General features: G+C 46.0%; 1 protein-coding gene and 1 long non-coding RNA gene across 8 annotated transcripts in view; one reads left to right on the top strand and one right to left on the bottom strand.

Moving 5' to 3' along the window:
• MYRIP (myosin VIIA and Rab interacting protein) overlaps positions 1 to 20562 on the bottom strand; it is a 209170-nt gene that overhangs the window by 42468 nt on the left and 146140 nt on the right. For all 3 annotated transcript variants that reach the window (XM_021068254.1, NM_001161754.1, XM_021068255.1), the window contains 5 exon segments: positions 17040 to 17120; positions 13613 to 13710; positions 13103 to 13183; positions 12118 to 12261; positions 3895 to 4042 (listed from right to left, as the gene is read on the bottom strand). In XM_021068254.1, coding sequence (XP_020923913.1) covers positions 3895 to 4042; positions 12118 to 12261; positions 13103 to 13183; positions 13613 to 13710; positions 17040 to 17120 — 552 coding nt within the window.
• LOC110256427 overlaps positions 1 to 20562 on the top strand; it is a 200114-nt gene that overhangs the window by 177487 nt on the left and 2065 nt on the right. For 2 of the 5 annotated variants that reach the window (XR_002337913.1, XR_002337911.1), the window contains one exon: positions 9777 to 11276. The exons of 1 other annotated variant lie outside the window; for it this stretch is intronic. This is a non-coding gene — a long non-coding RNA (uncharacterized LOC110256427). Of the gene's footprint in view, positions 1 to 9776; positions 11277 to 20562 lie in introns of those variants that run through there. 2 more of the 5 variants (XR_002337912.1, XR_002337914.1) reach the window with 2 other exon arrangements.

The following is a 20562-nucleotide window of genomic DNA, read 5'->3' as shown; positions in this document are numbered from 1 at the left end:
TTGGTTGTCTACCCCGATCCCATCTCACCCCTGACTGTGAGCTCCTTGAGGGCAGAGCTGCCTGTGCTTCCCTGCTAGACCCCTAGCCCCTGGCCAGTTCTGCACCCATCCTAGGTTTGTAAAGACCACTCGCTAGTGAACAGAGACTTCAGGGGAAGATGAGGCTCTTGATGTGCGGCTCTGCATGAGCTCGGCTGTCTGCAGCCTCTCCTGGGGCCATGGAAGGAAGCCAAAGAGCGAGGCCTTGATAATGCCACTCTGCGCCTGGCTCCAGAGTTGGCATGTTGTGAACGTGGTCCTGAGCTTGCCTCCAATGCCCACCACATGGGAGGCTGCGGTTTGCCCATTGCCAGCTCCTCTCTTCTCCTGCCTTTCACAATCCCAGGTTGCATGTTCCTTGGGGAAGTAGAAGTTGGTCAAATTTTATATCTGAGAAGCACGGGTGGTGCCATGAATGCTCAACCCTATGAAAACCTTGGTTGTCAAGCTGCACGGTGGGAAATTCTCTAAGCTCTGCCTGGCCACCAGTACCACATTCCCCTAGCATGTTGGGAGCATTGCCTGGGACCCTGTTCCCCTCCATCCTCTCCTTTCTCCAAATCCTCACTCTTTCAGGCTTATGCAGACACCTCACAGTGAGAAACTCAAGAGTAGGGACCACCCCTGATCTTTATTTCCCAGGACTGAGCACATGCTGTGTATACAGGAGATGCTCGATCAAGGTCTACAAAGTGAAACTGTGTTTGGGGGGAAATGCATCATTTACTATAAGCACTGTCAAGACTGCAGACTGAAGGTGGGTTTACTCAGCCCACAGTGTCCCTCCAGCTGACCTCAACTCTGGACCAGCAGGCTCCGGAACCAACCTTTCCCCTGAGGCATAAACAGGACTGCTGAAAATAGCCCAGATGACGTTAACCTTCTAAGATGACCTCTGCCTCTGGGGCTCCTCTGTGCTACATTTCTGCTCTGCTGAGACTGAGCAGTGCCCCAGGGAATAACCTGCTTCCTGCTAACAGAGCAGACATCTTTCAAGACCTCTGGGGTTGGCCTGGACGTTTCAGCACGTCAGCGGCCCAGCTGTCCTCAGAAAAATCAGCACTTTTCTACACAAGTGCTTAATATTTTTCATTTTAAATCTTAATCCTGAGAGATGCATGGGTTTTTGAGCCAAGCATGAAATCTTTTTCTGTGTGTGATACTGTCAAACTAAGTTTTATGTTTCTATGCAACTGACAAATGACACATGGGTTCCTTATTTTAGAGAAATTTATGCACAAAATCATGTTTGGAAAACCAAGATCCTTTGCAAATTTATTTGGATTGCTCATAATTCAGCAAGAACTATTTTGTGAAAAGGAGTGTCTTTTAGAAGTGCTTATAATTTCCCCTGAAGTTATCAGTTTCTAAGTCTGAATTTTGAAATGCTCTTTGTTGTTGTTTGTTTATTTTTATGGTGTAGAAACACTTATCATCATGCAGTAGTTGAAAAACCCTGCAAATCGGAGCCCTGATGTTTGGGTTTGAGGATCACATCAGCCGTAGGATCTTGGACAAGTCACTTTGTCTCATTGTCCTTCAAAGTTCTTATCTGCCTCACAAGATAATAGCAATACTTTGGAGGAATAAATAAAATAGTGCCTGTACAGGGACTCTATGAATTGAAAAAATTGTGAAGTGCTTTTTAAAAGATAGTTATGATTGTTTACTAAAGATCTATTATATGCTATTCTTATATGCCCTGTGGAATCTATGAGTCCCTTCTCTGTGGGAACTTTCAACCCCTGATGAGAGATAAAGAGAGAAGGGAAGAAAGAATATGGATGAATGAATTAATTATGAATGTATGAATCAATGGATACAGATATGAGAGACAAAGAGAAAGAATAGGAATGAATGAATGATGGATGAATGCATCAATGGATTTGGATATGAGAGATAGACACAATCCGAATGAATGAATGAATGAATGCATCAATGGATATGCCAGACAGGAAGAGGAAGGAAAAGCATCTCTAGAAAAAATGCACTTAAAAATAAAAAAAACAAAAACATACATAAATAAAGAAATTTCATGTGCACATAGGATCTCTATCAGCAGTTTCTACGGACAGGCACCAAAAAGTTAACACAGAAGTGATCTCTCTTGGAAAATCTTTAGAATGACTGTTAAAAAACTATTGAATGTTTTTGTTTTTGTTTTGCTTTTTTTTGGGCTGCACCTGTGGCACATGGAGGTTCCCAGGCTAGGGGTCCAATCGGAGCTATAGTGCTGGCCTGCACCACAGCACAGCAATGGGGGATCCAAGCTGTGTCTGCGACCTACACTACAGCTCACAGCAACGCCGGATCCTTAACCCACTGAGCGAGGCCAGGGATTGAACCCGAAACTTCATGGTTCCTAGTCGGATTCATTTCCACTGCACCATGACGGGAACTCCATTGAATGTTTTTTGATTCTTTTCACTGTGATAATAATGGAATTTGTTTATACAGCTGTTAGTTAAATATTTTCCCTTATAGAGTAAAAATGATAGCACAGTTTTGAAAAGGATATTTCTAAAATGAGTATTTTGCTGCAAATTTGTTGTCATTGTTGAAAAGGAAAGTGGTCCAGATATGATGTAAAACATGGAAGAGAGTACTTTCAGTGGTTTCTTGTGAGGACAAACGTGCCTAGCTTCCATTATAGGTACACGTATCTAGGTGAGGAAAGGAGACCTATCCTGGAGTGGGGTGAACATCTTTTCTCAGTCAGTCACAGGGCCCAAAAGACCTAGTTGGCCTGAGCACAGGGCTTCATGGCCCTCAGCTGTTACTCATGTGGTTCCAAGCATCTCACAGCCTTCGGATGTGTGACTCTGGGAAAGTGACACAGCTAATTTGAGTCTCTTCACTGTTAGGGATTGCATGACTTAACAGCTTTTAAAGGACTGTGTATTGTAGTTATTGAGGAGTTTTCAGAGATGCGAGTTTAACTGCCCTACGCAGACGTGGGACATCCTAGGACCAGGCGCGGGAAAAGTGGACAGCTTGCCATCCTCAGCTATGGCAAGGATGGCCAGCTTCCCATCAAAGACTCTGCACCCAGCCCCTTTCATGGCAGAGCAGTGTTTCTGGGATGCAGCTGCCTGACCAGGACTACATTTCTCAGGTTCCCCTGCATCCAGGTGGGGCCACAGGACTAGTGCTTTCGCCCATGGAATGGGAGCTAGAGTGGTGTGTGCCATTTCCCTCTGCCTTCTGCATTCTCTCTTCCTCCATCTGCTGGCCAATGAGAATGACCCAGCAGAAGACTCAGAGGCCCGAGAGGACCACAGAGCCACAGGTAGAAGGAGCCTAGGCTTCTGAAGGCCTCCATGGCCAGGATACTGTACTGCACTGTTGTGTGATGGGAAACAAAACAACTGCATTAGGCCACCTAAATGTTTAGTTTACTTGTTACAGCAGCAAGGGTTACCTTCAGTAATATGACAGGTTTCAGAAGGGATACCCCTAAACCAACTGATGCTGGAACCCAAATCTCTTTAAACACTGAAATGAATGCCTGCTGGGCTGGCTTGGTGCTCCTGGCCTAGATATAATAAGACAGCTTCTCCTAGTCTGCACAGAACAGGCAGCTGAAGTGGGACTATAGAGCCTAGTGATTTTAACACACTTGCCTACTGTCCCACTGGTCTCAGCAGGAAAACTTCCCATGTGGGAAATATGCTCACATTATATACTGTGAGCCGCGTGAAAGCCCTTGTGACTCAGTGGCCCAGCTGCCCATATGGACACACTCCTACTCAGACCCATGGGAGGACGGGCTGAACAACCACACACCAGTCAAGGAGCCTCCCAACAGCATTTTTGAAACCCACAGACCAAGCAGATGCTGCTTAGAACAGTTACTTGTCTCATCCAGCCTGTCCACACTCTTCCAGTTGGGCAACGCCGCCTCCTCCCTTGGCTGCTGGTCCTTCGGCTGCCTCGATGCAGCCTCCAGCGAAGAGGTCCGCAGGGCATCCTCTCTGCTGAGTGAGAACGCAGACTGAGACCGCTGTGGAAAGAGAAGAGGGGAAGGGGTGACCTCGTAAAGCACAGTCCCCAGGAGGAGTGCTTTCAGATCCAGCAGGCACCCCACAGTGCGAAGAAGACACATCTGATGGTATAGGCTTTTCTCATGTTGAAGTCTAGCAGTTGCGAATCAGTATATCCTGCCATATAATGGCCCAAATGGTTCCCTGTTTATTCCATTGCACGTGGCCAGGACTTCCAGGAAGCATTGGAGATGTAGCGGAATCAGACAGAACTGGTTCTCACACGACTCCTGCTAATCCAGCCATTCTCCTAGCCCGGGCTTCTGGGCCAACTGTGTGTAATGAAAACAAGAGCATCTTCCCTTCAGAGACCTTCAAGCCTGAGTGATTCAGCTTAAGTAGAAAGTTTTAGCACAATGTAAGTGTCTCAGATAAATCAGTATTAAGATGGTCAGTCCATATGCCCAGAACTATTACAACATGTTTCCATTTAGCTAAAGAAGGTAAACTCTAACCTAAGGACAAGTAGTAGAAACAGAATTTCAAACTGACAGGAAATATGTTTGAACTGTATTATTTCTATATGTTACAAATGTATTATTTCGATGTTACTAATGTTAGCGAATTTGAAACTCAAATGTTCTATATATGGAATTTCATCAGACAGCAAGATTAATTTTTTTTTCCTTTGTCATCTAATGAAAGAATTCTCTTCCATTGGTGATTGACTTTGCCCTTTTTATATCAATGAAACTGAGGAAGGAAAGGACAAGCCACAGATAGCAACTAATATATGGCGCAAATGAAATTTTCTAATGAAAGTATCTAATTATGGCACAAATGAAACTTTCCACTCATGGGCTTGGAGAACAGACTTGTGGTTGCCAAGGGGGAGGGAGACGGGGAGGGAGTGAGATGGACTGGGAATCTGGGGTTAATAGATGCAGACTATTGCATTTGGAATGGATAAGCAATGAGACCCCGCTGTATAGCACAGGGAACTATATCTAGTCACTTGTGATGGAGCATGATGGAGGATAATGTGAGAAAAAGAATGTGTGTGTGTGTGTGTGTGTGTGTGTGTGTGTGTGTGTGTGTGAGTGTGACTGGGTCACTTTGCTGTACAGTAGAAAATTGACAGAACACTGTTAACCAACTATAATGGAAAAAAATCATTACAAAAAGGCAAGTAAGCAAGCAAGCAACTCTGACGATGAAGGGAAGCAAAGTCCTGATCTCGGACTCAGGCCCCAAGCAGTCTGGCGCCATCTGCTGGCAGACCTCGACACTAACAGCACTACTGCTTCCTCCCACGAAGAAACAGGCTCATCTTGGTACAAACGTCTTCTCTCCAGCACCGGTGCTGAGAGTAGCAGACAGAAGGGGAGCGTGTTTGGAGAGCCGTGGGCAGGACTAAGGCTGGACTCGGGACTCAGCTGAACCGGGGCTCTAAGACCACCTTGGCTACAACACTTTGCTGATGACTTAATTTCTTAAGAGATGCAGAAATCTAATCTTGCCTTGCAGACAGTACATGCATAATAAGAGCTTTAAAAAAGTGTTTGGTAATAACGAAGGAAAACAGCAAACACCAGCTCCAAATATCTGGGTGAGAAAACTAAGCTTCATGACGGGTTTAGGGAAAGGACAATGTTCTCGGTAGCCTTGCTGGAAGGATGGGTAACCAGTCTGAGACTCAGAGAGGTGAGGATCGAGGCCAACATCCCAGCATCACAAGCTGGAGCAGGACCCAGCAGCTCTCAAATACAGAGCGTCTGGCACACTTTGTTGGAGAGGGTGGTTCAGCCAGTTCTGGTTCAGAAAGAGTCATAGGAAACATCTTTTATTTCCCCTCACAAGACCTTAATGCCGGTCCAGGAGGAAGATAGTTTTGCAGAACAAATATGGAACCCTTTAAGCTGTGTATCAAGGGTCACAACCTGCCTCCCATCCCTTTGATCACAGAAGAGAGTAGGGTGGGTCTCTAGACCTGCCATTCAATGCAGCAGCCCCAGGTCAACACAGCCCAGGGGTGGCTGAGCTCTCCCCAGCTTATCAATTACGTAGGATTCTGTGTGCATTTGGTACAAACAGGCCATGGTCTGTGGGTAACGCCCTTCCTCAAGCTGGGCTGAGGGTCCTGGCTGCTTCTGTTGTTGCTTTGTTATATTACACTCTATTGCAAACATCTGGCTTTTGGCTGATGTCCCCACTAGATTGCAAGCAACGGAGGGCAGTTAATGGCTTATTAATGTTGACATCCTCAGCCCCTAGCACAGTAACTGGTCCAGAACTGGAAATCAATGAATGTTTACTATGGAGTGAATGTGACTTGCGGTGGGCTATAGGATAGTTTTTCAGAAGTGCCTGATTATTATTATTTTGCTAACTTCTTGAATAACTTTGGGGAACAAAAGGAACATAGATGCAGCCCACTGTCATCCTCACATCATGGAGAGCAAGGTCTTACTTGGACAAGAGCCAAGCTAACAAGTGGTTTTCAGCTGACAGGTGCCACCTCCGTCATTGCAAGGACACAGCAAGCACTGATCCTGTCCCTGGAGTCCTGAACAGCTCTGATGCTTGACAATAACCATTTTTCTTGGGACTGGGTATTCAGGGAGCCATCTATAATTTTGCGAAATTCTTGACAGATGATGAGTGGCTATGACAGAGGCAGAGATCAAGGTTGATGGTAAGCTGGCAAGTGAAAAATTTTTGTCTTTTTAGGGCCATACCTGTGGCATATGGAGGTTCCCAGGCTAGGGGTCAAATCAGAGCTGTAGCCATTGGCCTACACCACAGCCACAGCAAAGCCAGATCCAAGCCACATCTGTGACCTACACCACAGCTCACGGCAATGCCGGATCTTTAATGCACTGAGCGAGGCCAGGGATCGAAACTGCATCCTCATGGATGCTAGTCAGATTCGTTTCCACTGAGCCACCATGGGAACTCCCGCAAGTGAAATTATTAAAAGTGAAGGAAAAAAAATTCTTCTGTGGCAAACCCCTGTGTATTGAGGGACATATCCTTGAAATGCTTCCCACTTTGGACTGACAAAAGGCCCCCCCCTTCTTTGTGATCACATGGACCTTCCTGTCTCTGCACCGCTCATATTCCAACTTGTTGACTCTTCTACAGACTGTGAACTCCTTGAAGACAGGGATGGTCTTTTAGGTGTGACCCTTGGTCCCTTGTTTGTGACCGAATCTGTAGGATGTAAGACACAGGTCTCGCCATAAGGAGCCGATGGCCTATTGCCAGGTGCAGTATTACTGCAGCTTCACCTGCTATATTTTATATACCCTAGGCTTTATTTTTCTATCTTCAAACTTCTTACAGCGGACTTCCTGCTGTGGCACAATGGGATTGGCAATGTCTCTGCAGCACCAGGATGTAGGTTTGATCTGCAGCTGGGCAGAATGGGTTAAAGGATCCAGTGTTACTGCAGTTGTGGCTTGGATCTGATCCCTGGCCTGGGAACTCCATATGCCAGGGGGTGGAGGAAACAGGAATTCCTGTTGTGGCCCAGCTGGTTAAGGACACGATGTTGTCTCTGTGAGGATGTGGGTTCAATCCCTGGCCTCTCTCAGTGGCTTTAAGATCTGGCATTGCCACAGTGGGTCACAGATGTGGCTCAGATCTAGGTAGCTGTGGCTGAAGCATAGGCCTCAGTTGTGGCTCCGATTCATCCTCTGACCTAGGGAATTCTGAATGCCACAGGTAAGGCCATTTAAAAGAAAAAAAAAATAAGAGGAAATAATTGTTAGTATTTCATTTTACAGTGGTTCAAATTATGTTTTATTTCTACATGTGCATGTCTGTAGGAGATGGCTGGGCTCCATTTCTATAGAGCAGAAATGCTCCCTTACCTACAAAAGGCAAGACCAAGAAATGAAAAGTCGTCTGGTTCTAGCAGGGACGATGGGATCTGTTTTTCATGTGTTACGGACACCAGGCTTTTATAATCTATTTCAGGCAAGGAATTGTTTCACAATGTGGAAAAAAACTATACCTTGACAATTACAAACATCTCCAAAAATCTCCCCCCAACATGTCTCAGGACGCTGCTGGCCAGCTGTCTCCAGCCAGAGTGGGAAAGCCCCAGTTTTGAGACTAAAGCTCCATTTCGCCACAAACTCATTGCAGTGAACACACATAGCCCAGAAGATGGCGCCACAATAACGCTTTTACTTGCCGGCTGGTTCCCAGTTGTTCCCTGTGGCTCTCAGGAAGTGGTGGATTTTTGATCAACTCATTTGCTTATTACCTTGCCAGGCTCTCTGTGCCTACCTATCCTTTCCTTCCCACCAATAGGTTCTATTTTTCTTCCTCTTACACATGGACCTCTTCCTCTGGGGGTCCATGGAAGAAACAGGGCCAGGGATGTCAGGAAGGGCTGGCCTGAGTTACCATATGCTGGGGGGCTGGCTATGGGGGGCTGGAGTGTGTGAATCCAGAAATGATAGCACGTCAGAAAAGCCTCACAAGGATGGACTTGAGAATTTCAGGCAGGCTGGGCCTCTTATCTCTTCAGGCATGAATGGACAGTGTGTTGGGCAGGGCGTCCGTCCCAGCTCTTCCTCTTACTGTGGGCGATCCTGGGAGGAACTTCAACTGTTTTAGGCCTCAGTTTGCTCACAGAAAGGAATTTGTGTCACACCTAGCACGCAGAATGCACTCAGTAAATATTAGTCAAAAGAAGAGCATTTATGGAGTTCCTTGGTGGCTCAGTGGGTTAAAGATCCAGTGTTGTCCCTGCAGTGGCTTGGGTCACTGCTGTGGTGTAGGTTTGATCCCTGGCCCAGGAACTCCATATGCTGTAGGCGTGGCCAAAAAATTAAAAAAAAAAAAAAAAACAAGAGCATTTATGAAGCTCTGTGGCTGAGCAACACTGCCATCCCCTCACTCGGTCCAATGGGGGACGCCTGAGGACATTGCCCAAGCACAGGGGGTGGGGGGCAGAGGCGGGATTTCAGCCTGGGTCTGTCTGGCTCCAAAGTGATGCTCCCCCATGCTGCTGGTGCTCTGTCTGAAAGCCTGGGGACAACACAGTCCAGGCTGACATGCTCCAACCCAGCAGGACATGCCATCCAAACCAGCTGGTTCTGAAGCTTTAAGAGAAACTCACAGTGTGATCAGCAGTTACCTTTATTAAAGCCTCCTTTGCAGCCACTGGTCCCCCATGTGGGCAGCAGCATCCTATTCTACCTGTATCTCTTGAAATGGTATACTGTTGCTATGACTGCAATGATTATCATCATCGACAACAGGGCAGGCTCCCTGAGGCACCGCATATGGCTTCAAAATAGTCTTTGCTCTCAAGTCCACAACATAAAATAGGAAGAGAATGTTTTTAGTATGAAGGGTATTTGGGCAAAGGGATCAATAACAGTGTTCACATGAATAACAACTGAGACATGGCTTTGCTATGTATTTATAGGGTTAGGCATAGCCATAAAATTCAATCTAATAATTATAACGATGATGAAAAACACTTTAAATCTGCATTATAGTCCTTTACAGGAGAGAGCGAATGGGAGGGAGGAAAATGACCAAAACACAAAGAGAGGAGGCTGAGGAAAATAGAAAAGGATAGAGAAGAGACAGAGAGACAGTCAGTCACAGGACACATTGTATGCCCGGTCCCTGCTGTCATCATTATTATCCGCAGGATGACCACATTATTACAGAGATGATTTTTTTTATATATGCATGATGAATTATAACCCCTGCACTGGTGCCTTTTAGGATATTGCATTTCAAGCCTTTGAAAGCCAGATTGCACCTCCCTACGAGTGGAAAAACACGCAATAAGGGAGGACATAAAAAAAAGAGGACAATCACACTCAGCTTTCTTTCAAGAGAAGAGGTGAGAATTCCTGGCTGAATGGGGTGGATTAGGTTTGGTGTTTGCAGTTAAGCCTGAGTAAGGGGAACTGTAGCATTATGGGATTCTGCGTAGTCACTCCCTGAGCCAGAGTTTCCATGTGATCAGAGAACTCAGGATCGAGGGGAAGCACTGCCAGGAGGCCGCTGGCTTAGGACCCTCCAGGGTCTATAGGTCAGGGTGCCCTTCTCGACATATCACAAAGATGACATCCTTAAGCCTGCAGCCTGCTGGCATCACCTGCCACCTTTGGGTGGATGGACAGCTGCCCAGGCTCCACCCTGAGTTGGCGGCCCCAGAGTGGAGCTCAGACAGGTGATGTAGACAAGCGTCCAGGGTGAGAACAGCTCGTGGAACGGCGGGAGAGCCACCCTCCATGAAATACCCAAGAACCAGGGCTTGGCCTGCTGGTCCACATCCAGGCTCTGGCCATTGTCCAGAAGCATTTCTGCTTCTCTGGCCTCTGTTTCCCACTCCTTCTTTATCTAATGCCCTGGACCAGAGCTGGGTAAGAAAACTTTCAAGGAGGATGGAAATGTCCTATATCTGCACCGTCCGATAATGTAGCCACCAGCCCCGGGGGCTGTTGAGGATTTGAAATGTGGCCAGTGTGAGCGAAGAACTGGATTTTTAATTTAACTTAGTTAATTTAAATTTAAATTGTCACTTGTGTCTTGTGGCCGTCATACTGGACAGTGCAGACCTAAAACCTCTGGGATAAAAGGGGCCTCAGGGATCACTGAGTCTATCAATCTCATTTTATAGGGGAAGAAACTAGATCAAAAGCTTTGGAGCAGGAAAAAGGTATACAACTCCCGGTCCCACTGATCACTAGCTATGGGAATGTAGGTAAGTTATGCTAAAGCTTTGGCCTCAGTTTCTTCACCTGTAAAATGGGACTAATAATACCTGTATCCCCACCTTTTGGTGGAGAGTAAAAGAAATAATGTGTGATGGGGTGCATTTCCCATGTCTGCCTTTCTCCAGTTTTTGTTTTTGTTTTAACAATTTGAGTATAACTGATTTACAATATTGTGTTAGTTTCAGGTGTACAGCAAAGTTACATATATGTATATTTTTTTCAGATTATTTTCCATTATAAGTTATAGCAATTAAATATTGTTCTCCATGTTATAGAGTAAATCCTTGTTGTTTACCTATATTATATACAGTAGTGTGTATCTGTTAATCCCATATTCCTAATTTATCCTCCCTTGTCTCCCTTTCACCCTTGGTAACAATAAGTTCTACGTAAGTCTGTTTCTGTTTTTTGTTTGTTTGTTTGTTTTTGCTTTTTAGGGCCACATATGCAGCATATGGAGGTTCCCAGGGTAGAGGTCAAATCGGAGCTGCAGCCACCGCTGGCCTAGGCCACAGCCACAGCAATGCAGGATCTGAGCTGCGTCTTCTACCTACACCACGGCTCACGGCAATGCTGGATCCTTAACCCACTGAGCAGGGCCAGGGATCAAACCCGCATCCTCATGGATACTAGTCGGGCTTGTTACTGCTGAGCCACAGTGGGAACTCCTGTTTCTGTTTTGTATATAAACCTAGCTGACACAACACCAGCCCTGCTGGCCAGTCCTGCTCTTTCTTGCTGAGTCTCCACGCTGAGGGCCCAGCCTCTATCCCATTCACCTGTCCTTCCCGGGGCTGCTTAAACACGATCCAAAGGATTTACGGGCTTGGTGACTCTACCGCAGACATGGCAGGCCCAGACCCTTGGGTCACAGGAAGGACACTGTGCTTTGTGGTTGGGGATGATGAACAAAAAGATCTGTCCATCTCGAGTTCCCGCCCACGTCCAGCTGTGACCTCAGAAGGCAATTCTCTCACTGTCAAGTCTCAGTTTCCATCAAGCAAGTGCTCAAGTTGTAAGAACACACATGGCCCCCAGAAAACTATTTTTTCCACAAGACTCCATACAACTCTTTTCAGAATGAATTTTTAAAAAGCCTATTGACATATTTTTCCTAAATTGGTCTCTGTGTAAAAACCCACCTCCACGTTCCTGCAGGCCCCCCCACAGTACTCTCTCCCAGTCTCTCCCCGCCCTCCAGGAACTATGCTGTCTGGTGGGCACATGTGCTGACCATGGATGTTGAGCCTAGTGTCCCCATTTCTGTGGGGAGAATGGCTCTGATGTGCACACACACAGGGCACTTATTGGGGGTGGGCCAGCACAGTGTGGGGACTCACCCAGAGGGTGGTAGAAGCTTGGTGGCTTCCTGGAAAGGCTGTGGTCCCCTCGTCAGCAGCCTTCGTGCTGCAGCTCTGGGGCTGCGGCCACTCTGGCTCCTCTTCCATGCGCTGCTCACTTTTGTTCTTCTGTTTTCTTATGATCTGAGGAGGAGGCAGGTGACAAAAGGGGACAAGTTATTGGAGAGGCCTCTGATGCTACATGGAGTAACTGGGACCATTCTTGGGTTTTTTTTTTTAAGCCATTTAAGAGCTTAGTTTTAACAGAATGCTAGCCAGTTTCAGATCTGCCTTGTGATAAAACAGCACGACTAAAACCTTGACCTTTCTATAACACTTTACAGTTTATGAGTAATCTTTTTATGACACTGTCAACTTGTATTTATTAAGCACCTACCATGCCAGACTCTGCTAGGCACCATATACACTTTACTTCATTTAATTCTCAAAACAGTTCTAAGAGCTACACACCGTAACACTCCCCATTTTACAGATGAGGAATCAGGCTCACATGTTATCAGGTAAGGACACACAGCTTATAAACAGTGGAGCTGGATCTCAAACCCAGAGTCTCTGGCTGTACATCCTGACTTTAGGAAGTGTCTGGAATCCCTAAGGAGCCTTAAGGAGGGGCAGATACTGAGTGTCATCAGGGATGGCCTCAGTTCATTTATACCACCTACTATGCTGGTCATGGCTACTTGGGTTTAATGAGTCCATTTGCACAAAGGTCTCTGGTCTGAGTTCCTGGCTCTTCACTTGCTAGCTCATTCCCTGAAGGCAATCATGTTCATACTGCATAGCTTTTGCAGTGCAGTGCAGCCCTCTGCATTAGCCCCAGAGTATAGAAGCCCAGAGTGAGAAGGAGTGGAACAAATGATGCCCAATCAACAATGGTACCCGCAGAGGCTCTTCGGCTCACCAGAGGCCCTGGTCCAGGCCAGAGTGGTGAGTGGCAGCTATCTGGATGCCAGGGCCCACCTACCTTCTGCAAGATGGTTGTGGCCAACTCCTCAGTCAGCTCCTCCTTGTGGTCCCGCAGATAACTGGCCTCATTCTGCTTGTCCTGCAGAGGGAGGGAAGAGGATGGCGTGAGCTGTGGGTGATGGTGATTTCAGAGGTTTGGCAATCGCTTTCTTGGGAGTCTTCACCATAAATGCAGGGGGAGGTTGGGCGCCTCTCTAGTCAAGGATGGCTATTGTGGAGTTCCCACTGCGGCACAATGGGATCAGGGGCACCAAGATTCAAAATTGACCCCTAGTCCAGCTCAGTGGGTTAAAGGAGCGGGTGTTGCCTCAGTTGGTAGGTCACAACTGTGGCTCAGATCTAATCCTAGTCTAGGAACTCCATATTCTGAGGGACAGCCAGAAAAGGAGAAAAAAAAATGGCTATCACAATGTTGGTTTCCTGACCACCTGTACTTCCCCCAGCCGCCCCCCACACTGGCAGCCAAGACCCTACCCCCACCTTCCCCCAGATGGGAGGTCAGGCGTACCAGGCTGTCCCCATAGGCTTCTGCTTTGGAAATTGCTTCCTCGATGGCTTCTTCAGCCACCCGGAGGGCGACAGCCAGTGTGTCCATCATGCTATGTCCTAGACAGGAAACAGAACAGAGAGCACTTTCTGAAAGGCAAGGGAAGCTAATGATTGTTCCCCTAGAAGCTCTTCTGCATCAGTATTTGGAGGCCCTGAGAGCAGCTCCTTGTGCTCCCTGCACACGAGCCCCTACCCTCTCATCTGCCTCACTGTCTCCCACCTGTGCATCACATCCTCTGCTCCATTACCTGTGATTCTCTCTTCACGACTCCATCATCTTCCTCCTGCCCCGGCCCCCTGCTTCATAACTGAGCTGCTTCCCAAAGATCCCAAGGGTTCTCTTCAAGAAAACCTTCTCAGAGTGCCTCTCCTTTGTCCCCTATTTGCCTGGATGTCCATTGGAGGTTGTGGGCCTGTTTCCATCAGAGCCAGAAAGGCTCTGCTCCTCTGCCCCTCCCACAGGTCACTGTCATAGAGCAAGGCTGGTACAGTCACCTTGTGCCCAGGCTCTAAGCACAGCTCCAAAGTGTGGCTTAAAGACGACTGACCAAAGGACTTAATATAAGGAAATCATGGTTCTTCATCTGCTTTCTCAGATAATGTTTTATTTTTGTGCGTATAATGTATCATTGTGATGATAGGAAGGAAAATTGTGAAATCTTCTAAGGGCTGGGCTCATGGTTTAATGCAAATACAAAATCCATAGAGGAATTTTTTAGACTCTAAACCCATACTATCAATAACTCTGGCAAATCTTGCTGAGACTCACCACGTGCTGGGCTGCAGACTGAGGGTCTCATACATTGTCACAGTGGATCCTTACAACCACCCATTGAGTCAGCACCATTTCATAGATGAGTGAACCGAAGCACAGAGAGGTCAAGTAACTTGCCCATGTTTGCACAGTGAGACAAAGTTAAGATATGAATTTTGGACTCTGTCTCCAAATCCCGTGATTTTAACTACAAAGTTTTAACATGATTTTTAAAATAATGCTATCATATATTTTGTGAATCTATTTTTTGCATATGGTAACAAATGGGAGGAGGTGTCTCCAAGTCAAAGGACTTCTGCAGGTGATAAGGACTTGGAGCCAAGTACTGGGAAGAGTTCTGCTTCCTGGAGATATTCAATTTTTGTTTCTTGCGAAAGAGAGAATTTCTATCATTCCTCTTAATTTACTACAGAGCCCAACTCACATCAGGTGCAAGAACAGAGGTCTGCTGCTGCCCTGTGTCTCCTTTTTCCATTTTGACACCCTGTTTCCATGTATAATCTCCTAGTCATGCATTATTTAACACATGCAAATCTCCTGAAAGCTGCCTTGGATTCTTGGTAGGCTGAGACAAGGTGTAAATATATTAATTCATTAATTAATCAATCCCTTAATTAAAAAACTTAATTCCAGCTTCTTAGGCTTCTAAAGACACAACGTGGTCAGAAAGTAGCACTTGGCAAACATAAGAAAATCTCCCAAACCAACCCAGTTAAAGCCAAAGCCACCTCACCAGGCAGCTGATGAGGACATTGCAAGCCAGCTGTGACAGCTCTCCCAGAGCCACCTGGTGGGCAGCCCGGCACAGGGCTCAGCACCCCTCAGGGTGGCTGACTGTACAGCTTCCCCAGTGTTTCTATAAAATTCTGGAAAATTTAGCTCCATGCTTCCTGGAGATGGACAGTGTATCTCCCATCTTGCTTCTTCAAGATACCAATCAAAAAGTATTTCTCACAGAAGAGGTGCCCCACAAATTCTTGTTGAATCAGAGTGCACCAAGACCTCCCCAGTGCTAGGCTCCATGAGGGCCCCACTGACGCTCCAATGGATGAGCTGGGTGATCAGGTACCTACGTAACTAAGAAGCAGATGGGAGATTCTATGACAGGGACAGTCACAAGCTTCCACAGGAGCCTGGAAAGGAAGAACCTGGAGCCACCAGAAAGGCTCTGGCAGCCATGTTTATCATTTTGGGATGAGGTGGAATGAAGCACTGAAATGTCTGGGCTAAAAGTGAAGGCTTGAGTTGGTGTTTCAGAGAGAAAAACTGGTGGGATGTGGAGGAAGATAAGAGGATAGAGTGACTGAAGTTTGAGGACCAGTTAGATGAGTTAGTTTTATGTGTCAACCTGGTGAGGCTATAGCACCCAGCTATCTAATCAAACACTAACCCAAGTGCAAAATTTATAGGTGTGGTTCACACAGTGGTTACAATAATTGACTTTAAGTAAAGGAGATTATCCTTGAAAATGTGAGTAGGCCTCACCTAATCAGCGGAAAGGCCTCAAGAACAAGAACAGAGGTTTCTGGGGAAAGAAATCCTGCCTCAAGACTAAAGCATCAACTCCTTCCTGAGTTTCTCGCCTGCTGACTTATTCTACAGGCTTGTCTGGTCCTGCAATTGTGTGAGCCAGGTCCCTGAAATGAACCTCTCTCTGTGTGTTATGTGTGTATATCCTATTGGTTCTGTTACTCTAGAGAACCCTGGTTGATACAGATGGTCACCGAAATGAATATTAATACAGGAGAGCTGTGGGCAGGGAGGTACTCAGGCCAGAGACCTTGGAATAGAAAGAAAAGGATAGGATTGGAAATAGAACCGATAGGAACTTGGTGACTGGGTGGAAGTAGGGAAGGGGACTGAGGGAAAGATCCATCTTGCTGGTGGATTTAAGCGGCCGAGGAGCTTGATAAAGACACGCTGGGGTTAAGATCCTAGAGGAGTTACAGATACTGAGGACCATGCATCAGAGATCTGAGTCTAGAACTCTGGGCTGAAGTCAGACGGAGATGCACCGAGGCCATGTAAAAACTCAGTGAGAAGTACCAGTGCAAGGGTGAAAGAGGATGCGATCGTCATGAGAAGGTGCCCAAGGGAGAACAGAGGGAGCGCGAGAGCACAGTGGGTGCTACAGGAGTACCAATACCCAGTACTTTGGAGAAGGAGTGGGAGTGTTTAGAGATGGTTTTGTTTGAAACAAGAAAAAGTTTGTTTTGCTTTTAACCTCTGCTCTAAGGGGACTATCATATTGGTATAAAAAAGTAAAAGTTGATCAGTAAGTGGTACATTCTTTATAAGAATATTTTACTATGAATTTCGCATGTGAGTATGTTGATTGTTATATTCTAATTCCAGGAAAACACACACTAGTTGATCCTAAGTGTCTAGTGGCTAATAGAGAATATACTTCTCTAGGTCACACCTTAGATATACTCACCTCTTTCGCTGACAGATTCACATAAATGGCGATAACAAGAAGACCCAGAGAGATTCACACACAATAACAGAGCTGCATCATCAGTTATAGCGCAGCAGAGAACCCTGACCATCCGCATGTGATTCTAGTCCTCCAACCACCCATTATGCGTAAACTCTCATTAAGCATCCTTACCTTCTGACTGCCTGTAAAAGGTTGAGTCACTGCCTGAAATACTGCCTTCATTCTCCAGGGTTGCCTCAAAAAAGCTTCCTCCTGAGAGAGAGACAGAGAGAGAGAGAGAGAGAGAGAGAGAGAGAGAGAGAGAGAGAGAGAGAGAGAGAGAAAGATTATCCAAGGTCTTCAGAGCCCAATGTTCCATATCACTGAAATGGCAGACCACTGTTATCCACTTTGATTGCAAAAAGGTTTAAGGAATCACTAGGTTCCACAGTAATGCTACAGATTTTAACCAATCACATTTTTCTTTTTCATACTGATTCCTGGTATAGCGTTGCTGCCACCCCTCACTTTCTTCCAGAGCTTCTCTGGAGGCAGTATGGAATCAAACATGGAATATCAGATTAAAGTCTATGAGATATGAAGTCATTTCCTGGACCTGTGTGACTTTGATCAAGTTACCTAACTTCTCAGACACTTGGCTTCCTTACTAGAAAAACTGTGATGATGATACAATTCTCCTCATGATGGGTGATGGGACACTGCATGCCTGGTCTTTAGCTGACGTCCATGGTATCATTCCAAACCATTGCCTTTGGCCAATGAGTTAACTGTCATTAGGAGTTAACAGAAACAAACCCAGAGCAAGACAAGGTAAGCCATGCCATTTGATCTTTTAAGGCCCCTGCCTCTTTCCTGGCCTTCTCTCAATTGAACACACACCCTAGTCTTAGTTCCAGGCTGGAAGAACAGTTGGCTAAAATCTTTTTAAGTTAGGAATCTGTGTTCACATATTAATTCATCAAATGAAATCTTTGAAGGTGTGGAAATATGGTTATGGCCTCTTCCTTTTAAAATCACTGTATTGTATCTCCAGTGCCCAAGACAGCACCTAGATGGCTGGGGGCTCATAAAAAAATTACTGAATTGGATGTTGATGGAAAACAATCTTTGACAGAACCAGGAGAGTAACTGTGGGTCTACATGTCTTAGCTCAAAAGGGGGAAATGCCACTGACACCAATCAAACTCAGCTGTAGGCCTTCGATACATGTATCACAGTCTGTGCTTCCTTGGATGGGCTGCATGGGGCTGGCATGTGGGAACTCTAAGGCATCTGCAGTGGGTTAGCAGGCCATCAACTTTATGAAATAGGCTGTTAATTTACAGCCTGCCACAGTGATTTGGTCGGACCATAGACAAACCTCTGTGACCAGCCTTTCAAAAGGCCTGAAGTCCATTTATTCTAGCTCCGTGACTGTAAGGACGTTATCTTCCTGGGTCTCCATCTCCTCACTTATAAAATAAGGCTTTATAATAAGTCATCACCCCCATTTTCAGGCTGTATACATCTAAATACAAATATTTCACTTTGGCACAGCATCCATTCATTCATCCAGAAAATATTCCATGAGACTCTAGTAGATGTCTGGCTCTGGGCTGGATGTTAGGGTGCACTGGTGAGCAAAGCCCAAAATCCTTGCAGCCCTGACAACCTTGATAGCCTAGAGGAGGAGAATTCATTAACCAAAGCTTTACAGAAATAAATATAAAATTACAGATATGCTGAGGGCTCTGACTGAGTGGTTCACAGAATAGGGAAAGTATTTGGCAGGGAAGGCTGACCTAGGTGGTGAGTAACCAGCCAAAAGGGTATGGAGGTAGGAGGGTATGCAGGGCAGAGCAAACAGCTTGCACAGGGACAGGCAGTGGGGACAGCAAGGCACACCTGAAGAGCTAAACCAGAGGCCTTCCCAGTGGGTTACAGAGAGGAGCGGGAGCTTGGGGTGAAGTGGGCTGGAAGCAGACCTCGAAGGTCATGGTGGCCACAACAGTGCTCTAATCTTTGTTCCAACTTGAAGCCACTCGAAGCTAGTAAAGGCTCCACAGAGCTGATGTGGTCAGGTGTGTGCATTTAAAGTGCATGTTGGCTGCTGTGGGGAGGACAACCTGGAAGAGGGAGAGGGTGGGTGTTGACTGAGGAAGAGCAGAGTGCAGCCTACCCTGTGGAGTGATCCCATGATGAGAAAAAGCAGGGCAGGCAAAGTGGAGGAGTGTAGTCCCAAAAGGGCTTAGGAAACTAGAGAGACTGGGCATGTTTACAAATCAATAGGAAGGAACCAGTTAAGAGGGAGGCTGAATAGGCTAAAAGTAAGGACTGAGTGACCTTGAGACCTTTGTGGAAGGTGACAGGGATCAGGTGGGGAGGAGCACCAGACCTGCCCTGTGAAGGAGGCGGTGATCTGTCTGCTGAGATAAGGAGGAGGGTGGTGGGGACTGTGAGGTGGGGGGAGAAGATCTAAACACATCTTTGGGAGACTGCGCTGACCAGGACAGGCTCTGGGTTTACATGATTATAAATTTTCTAGTACAACTTTCCCTGTGTCCCTTTAAATTCGTAAGTGGGGGCTTCTGGGCCATTTAGAATGATGGGATTTTTCCAAGGCCAGAAAGCAATTGAACTGTTCTGGAAAGCACTGACACAGCAGCCAGACGACATCAGGTCACATCTTTTATGTGCTGGAGGAACCTCCAATTTCACGTGACTCAGCATTTTTCAAAAGACCGTGTTTGTCAGTCAAATTAGATGAAAGGTGTCAGAGACCTTTCCAAGGATTGTGTTAAAGATAGATGTTAACGTTAATTGTTAATTAATAAAAGCGGGGCTTATCTTACCCATCTCATTTATCCAATAATACATAAAAGTATGAATTAATCGTTAAATTGTCTAGAGATTAAGTCTATTAATAAGGATTACTCTGATCTTTCATGTACTGCCTTTCTTTTAGGATAACTATTAAAAATGTCATGCTCAATCTATCAGATAAACCACGGGAGCATGTGTTACCTCATTAGACAAGATGATTTTTATAAATCTATTTACTTATTTATCTGACTTCTCCACTGGAATGTTGGCTCTGAGATGGCAAGGTCTTGCCCATCTTGACACCCCCAATTCTTAAACCAGGTGTTCAATGAATGCTTATACATCTTAGATTTATCTGACAAAATGAATGGGTCTCTTTTTAGGCCCAGCCCGGTCATCTGACGTGGGCTGCAGGAGGAGTAGGTGAGCCGGGGAGAAGTGGGGAGGGACTGATGGCTGTGCCAGGGGTGCATGTGATGAGTGACCCATAAGATTCTGTGAACTCAATGAATTATCAATGGACTGAGGGTTTTTTTTTAACAGCAAACTACACTGGTCTAGGCAATGGAGATGTTTTGTAGGTAATAGGAGTTTTATACTGAGAGTCCTGGAGCAAAGCACATGCTTTGCACGCTATAGATTATGTTCTGACGATCAAAATTCTGAAACTAAGTACCCTCCGGTGGAGCTGAAGATGGAACCATCTTAGTCAAAACTCTTGCCATACAAATTATAGTGAAATTCTAGCTGAGGCTTTCAGTCTTGGCTGTGTCTTAAAATAACCCAGAGAGCTTTAAAAAAAATATCTGTCCTGGGCCCACCTCCAGAGATTCAGAAGTAATTGACTGGGGGTGGAAGAGAATCTTGCACTGAGTTTTTTCAAAGCTCCTTA

This window comes from Sus scrofa, chromosome 13 (genome assembly GCF_000003025.6).
Source record: "Sus scrofa isolate TJ Tabasco breed Duroc chromosome 13, Sscrofa11.1, whole genome shotgun sequence".
NCBI classification, from domain to species: Eukaryota; Metazoa; Chordata; class Mammalia; order Artiodactyla; family Suidae; genus Sus; species Sus scrofa.
The sequence above is the reverse complement of the archived record's forward strand: the minus strand, read 5'-3'. Positions and strand labels throughout refer to the sequence as shown.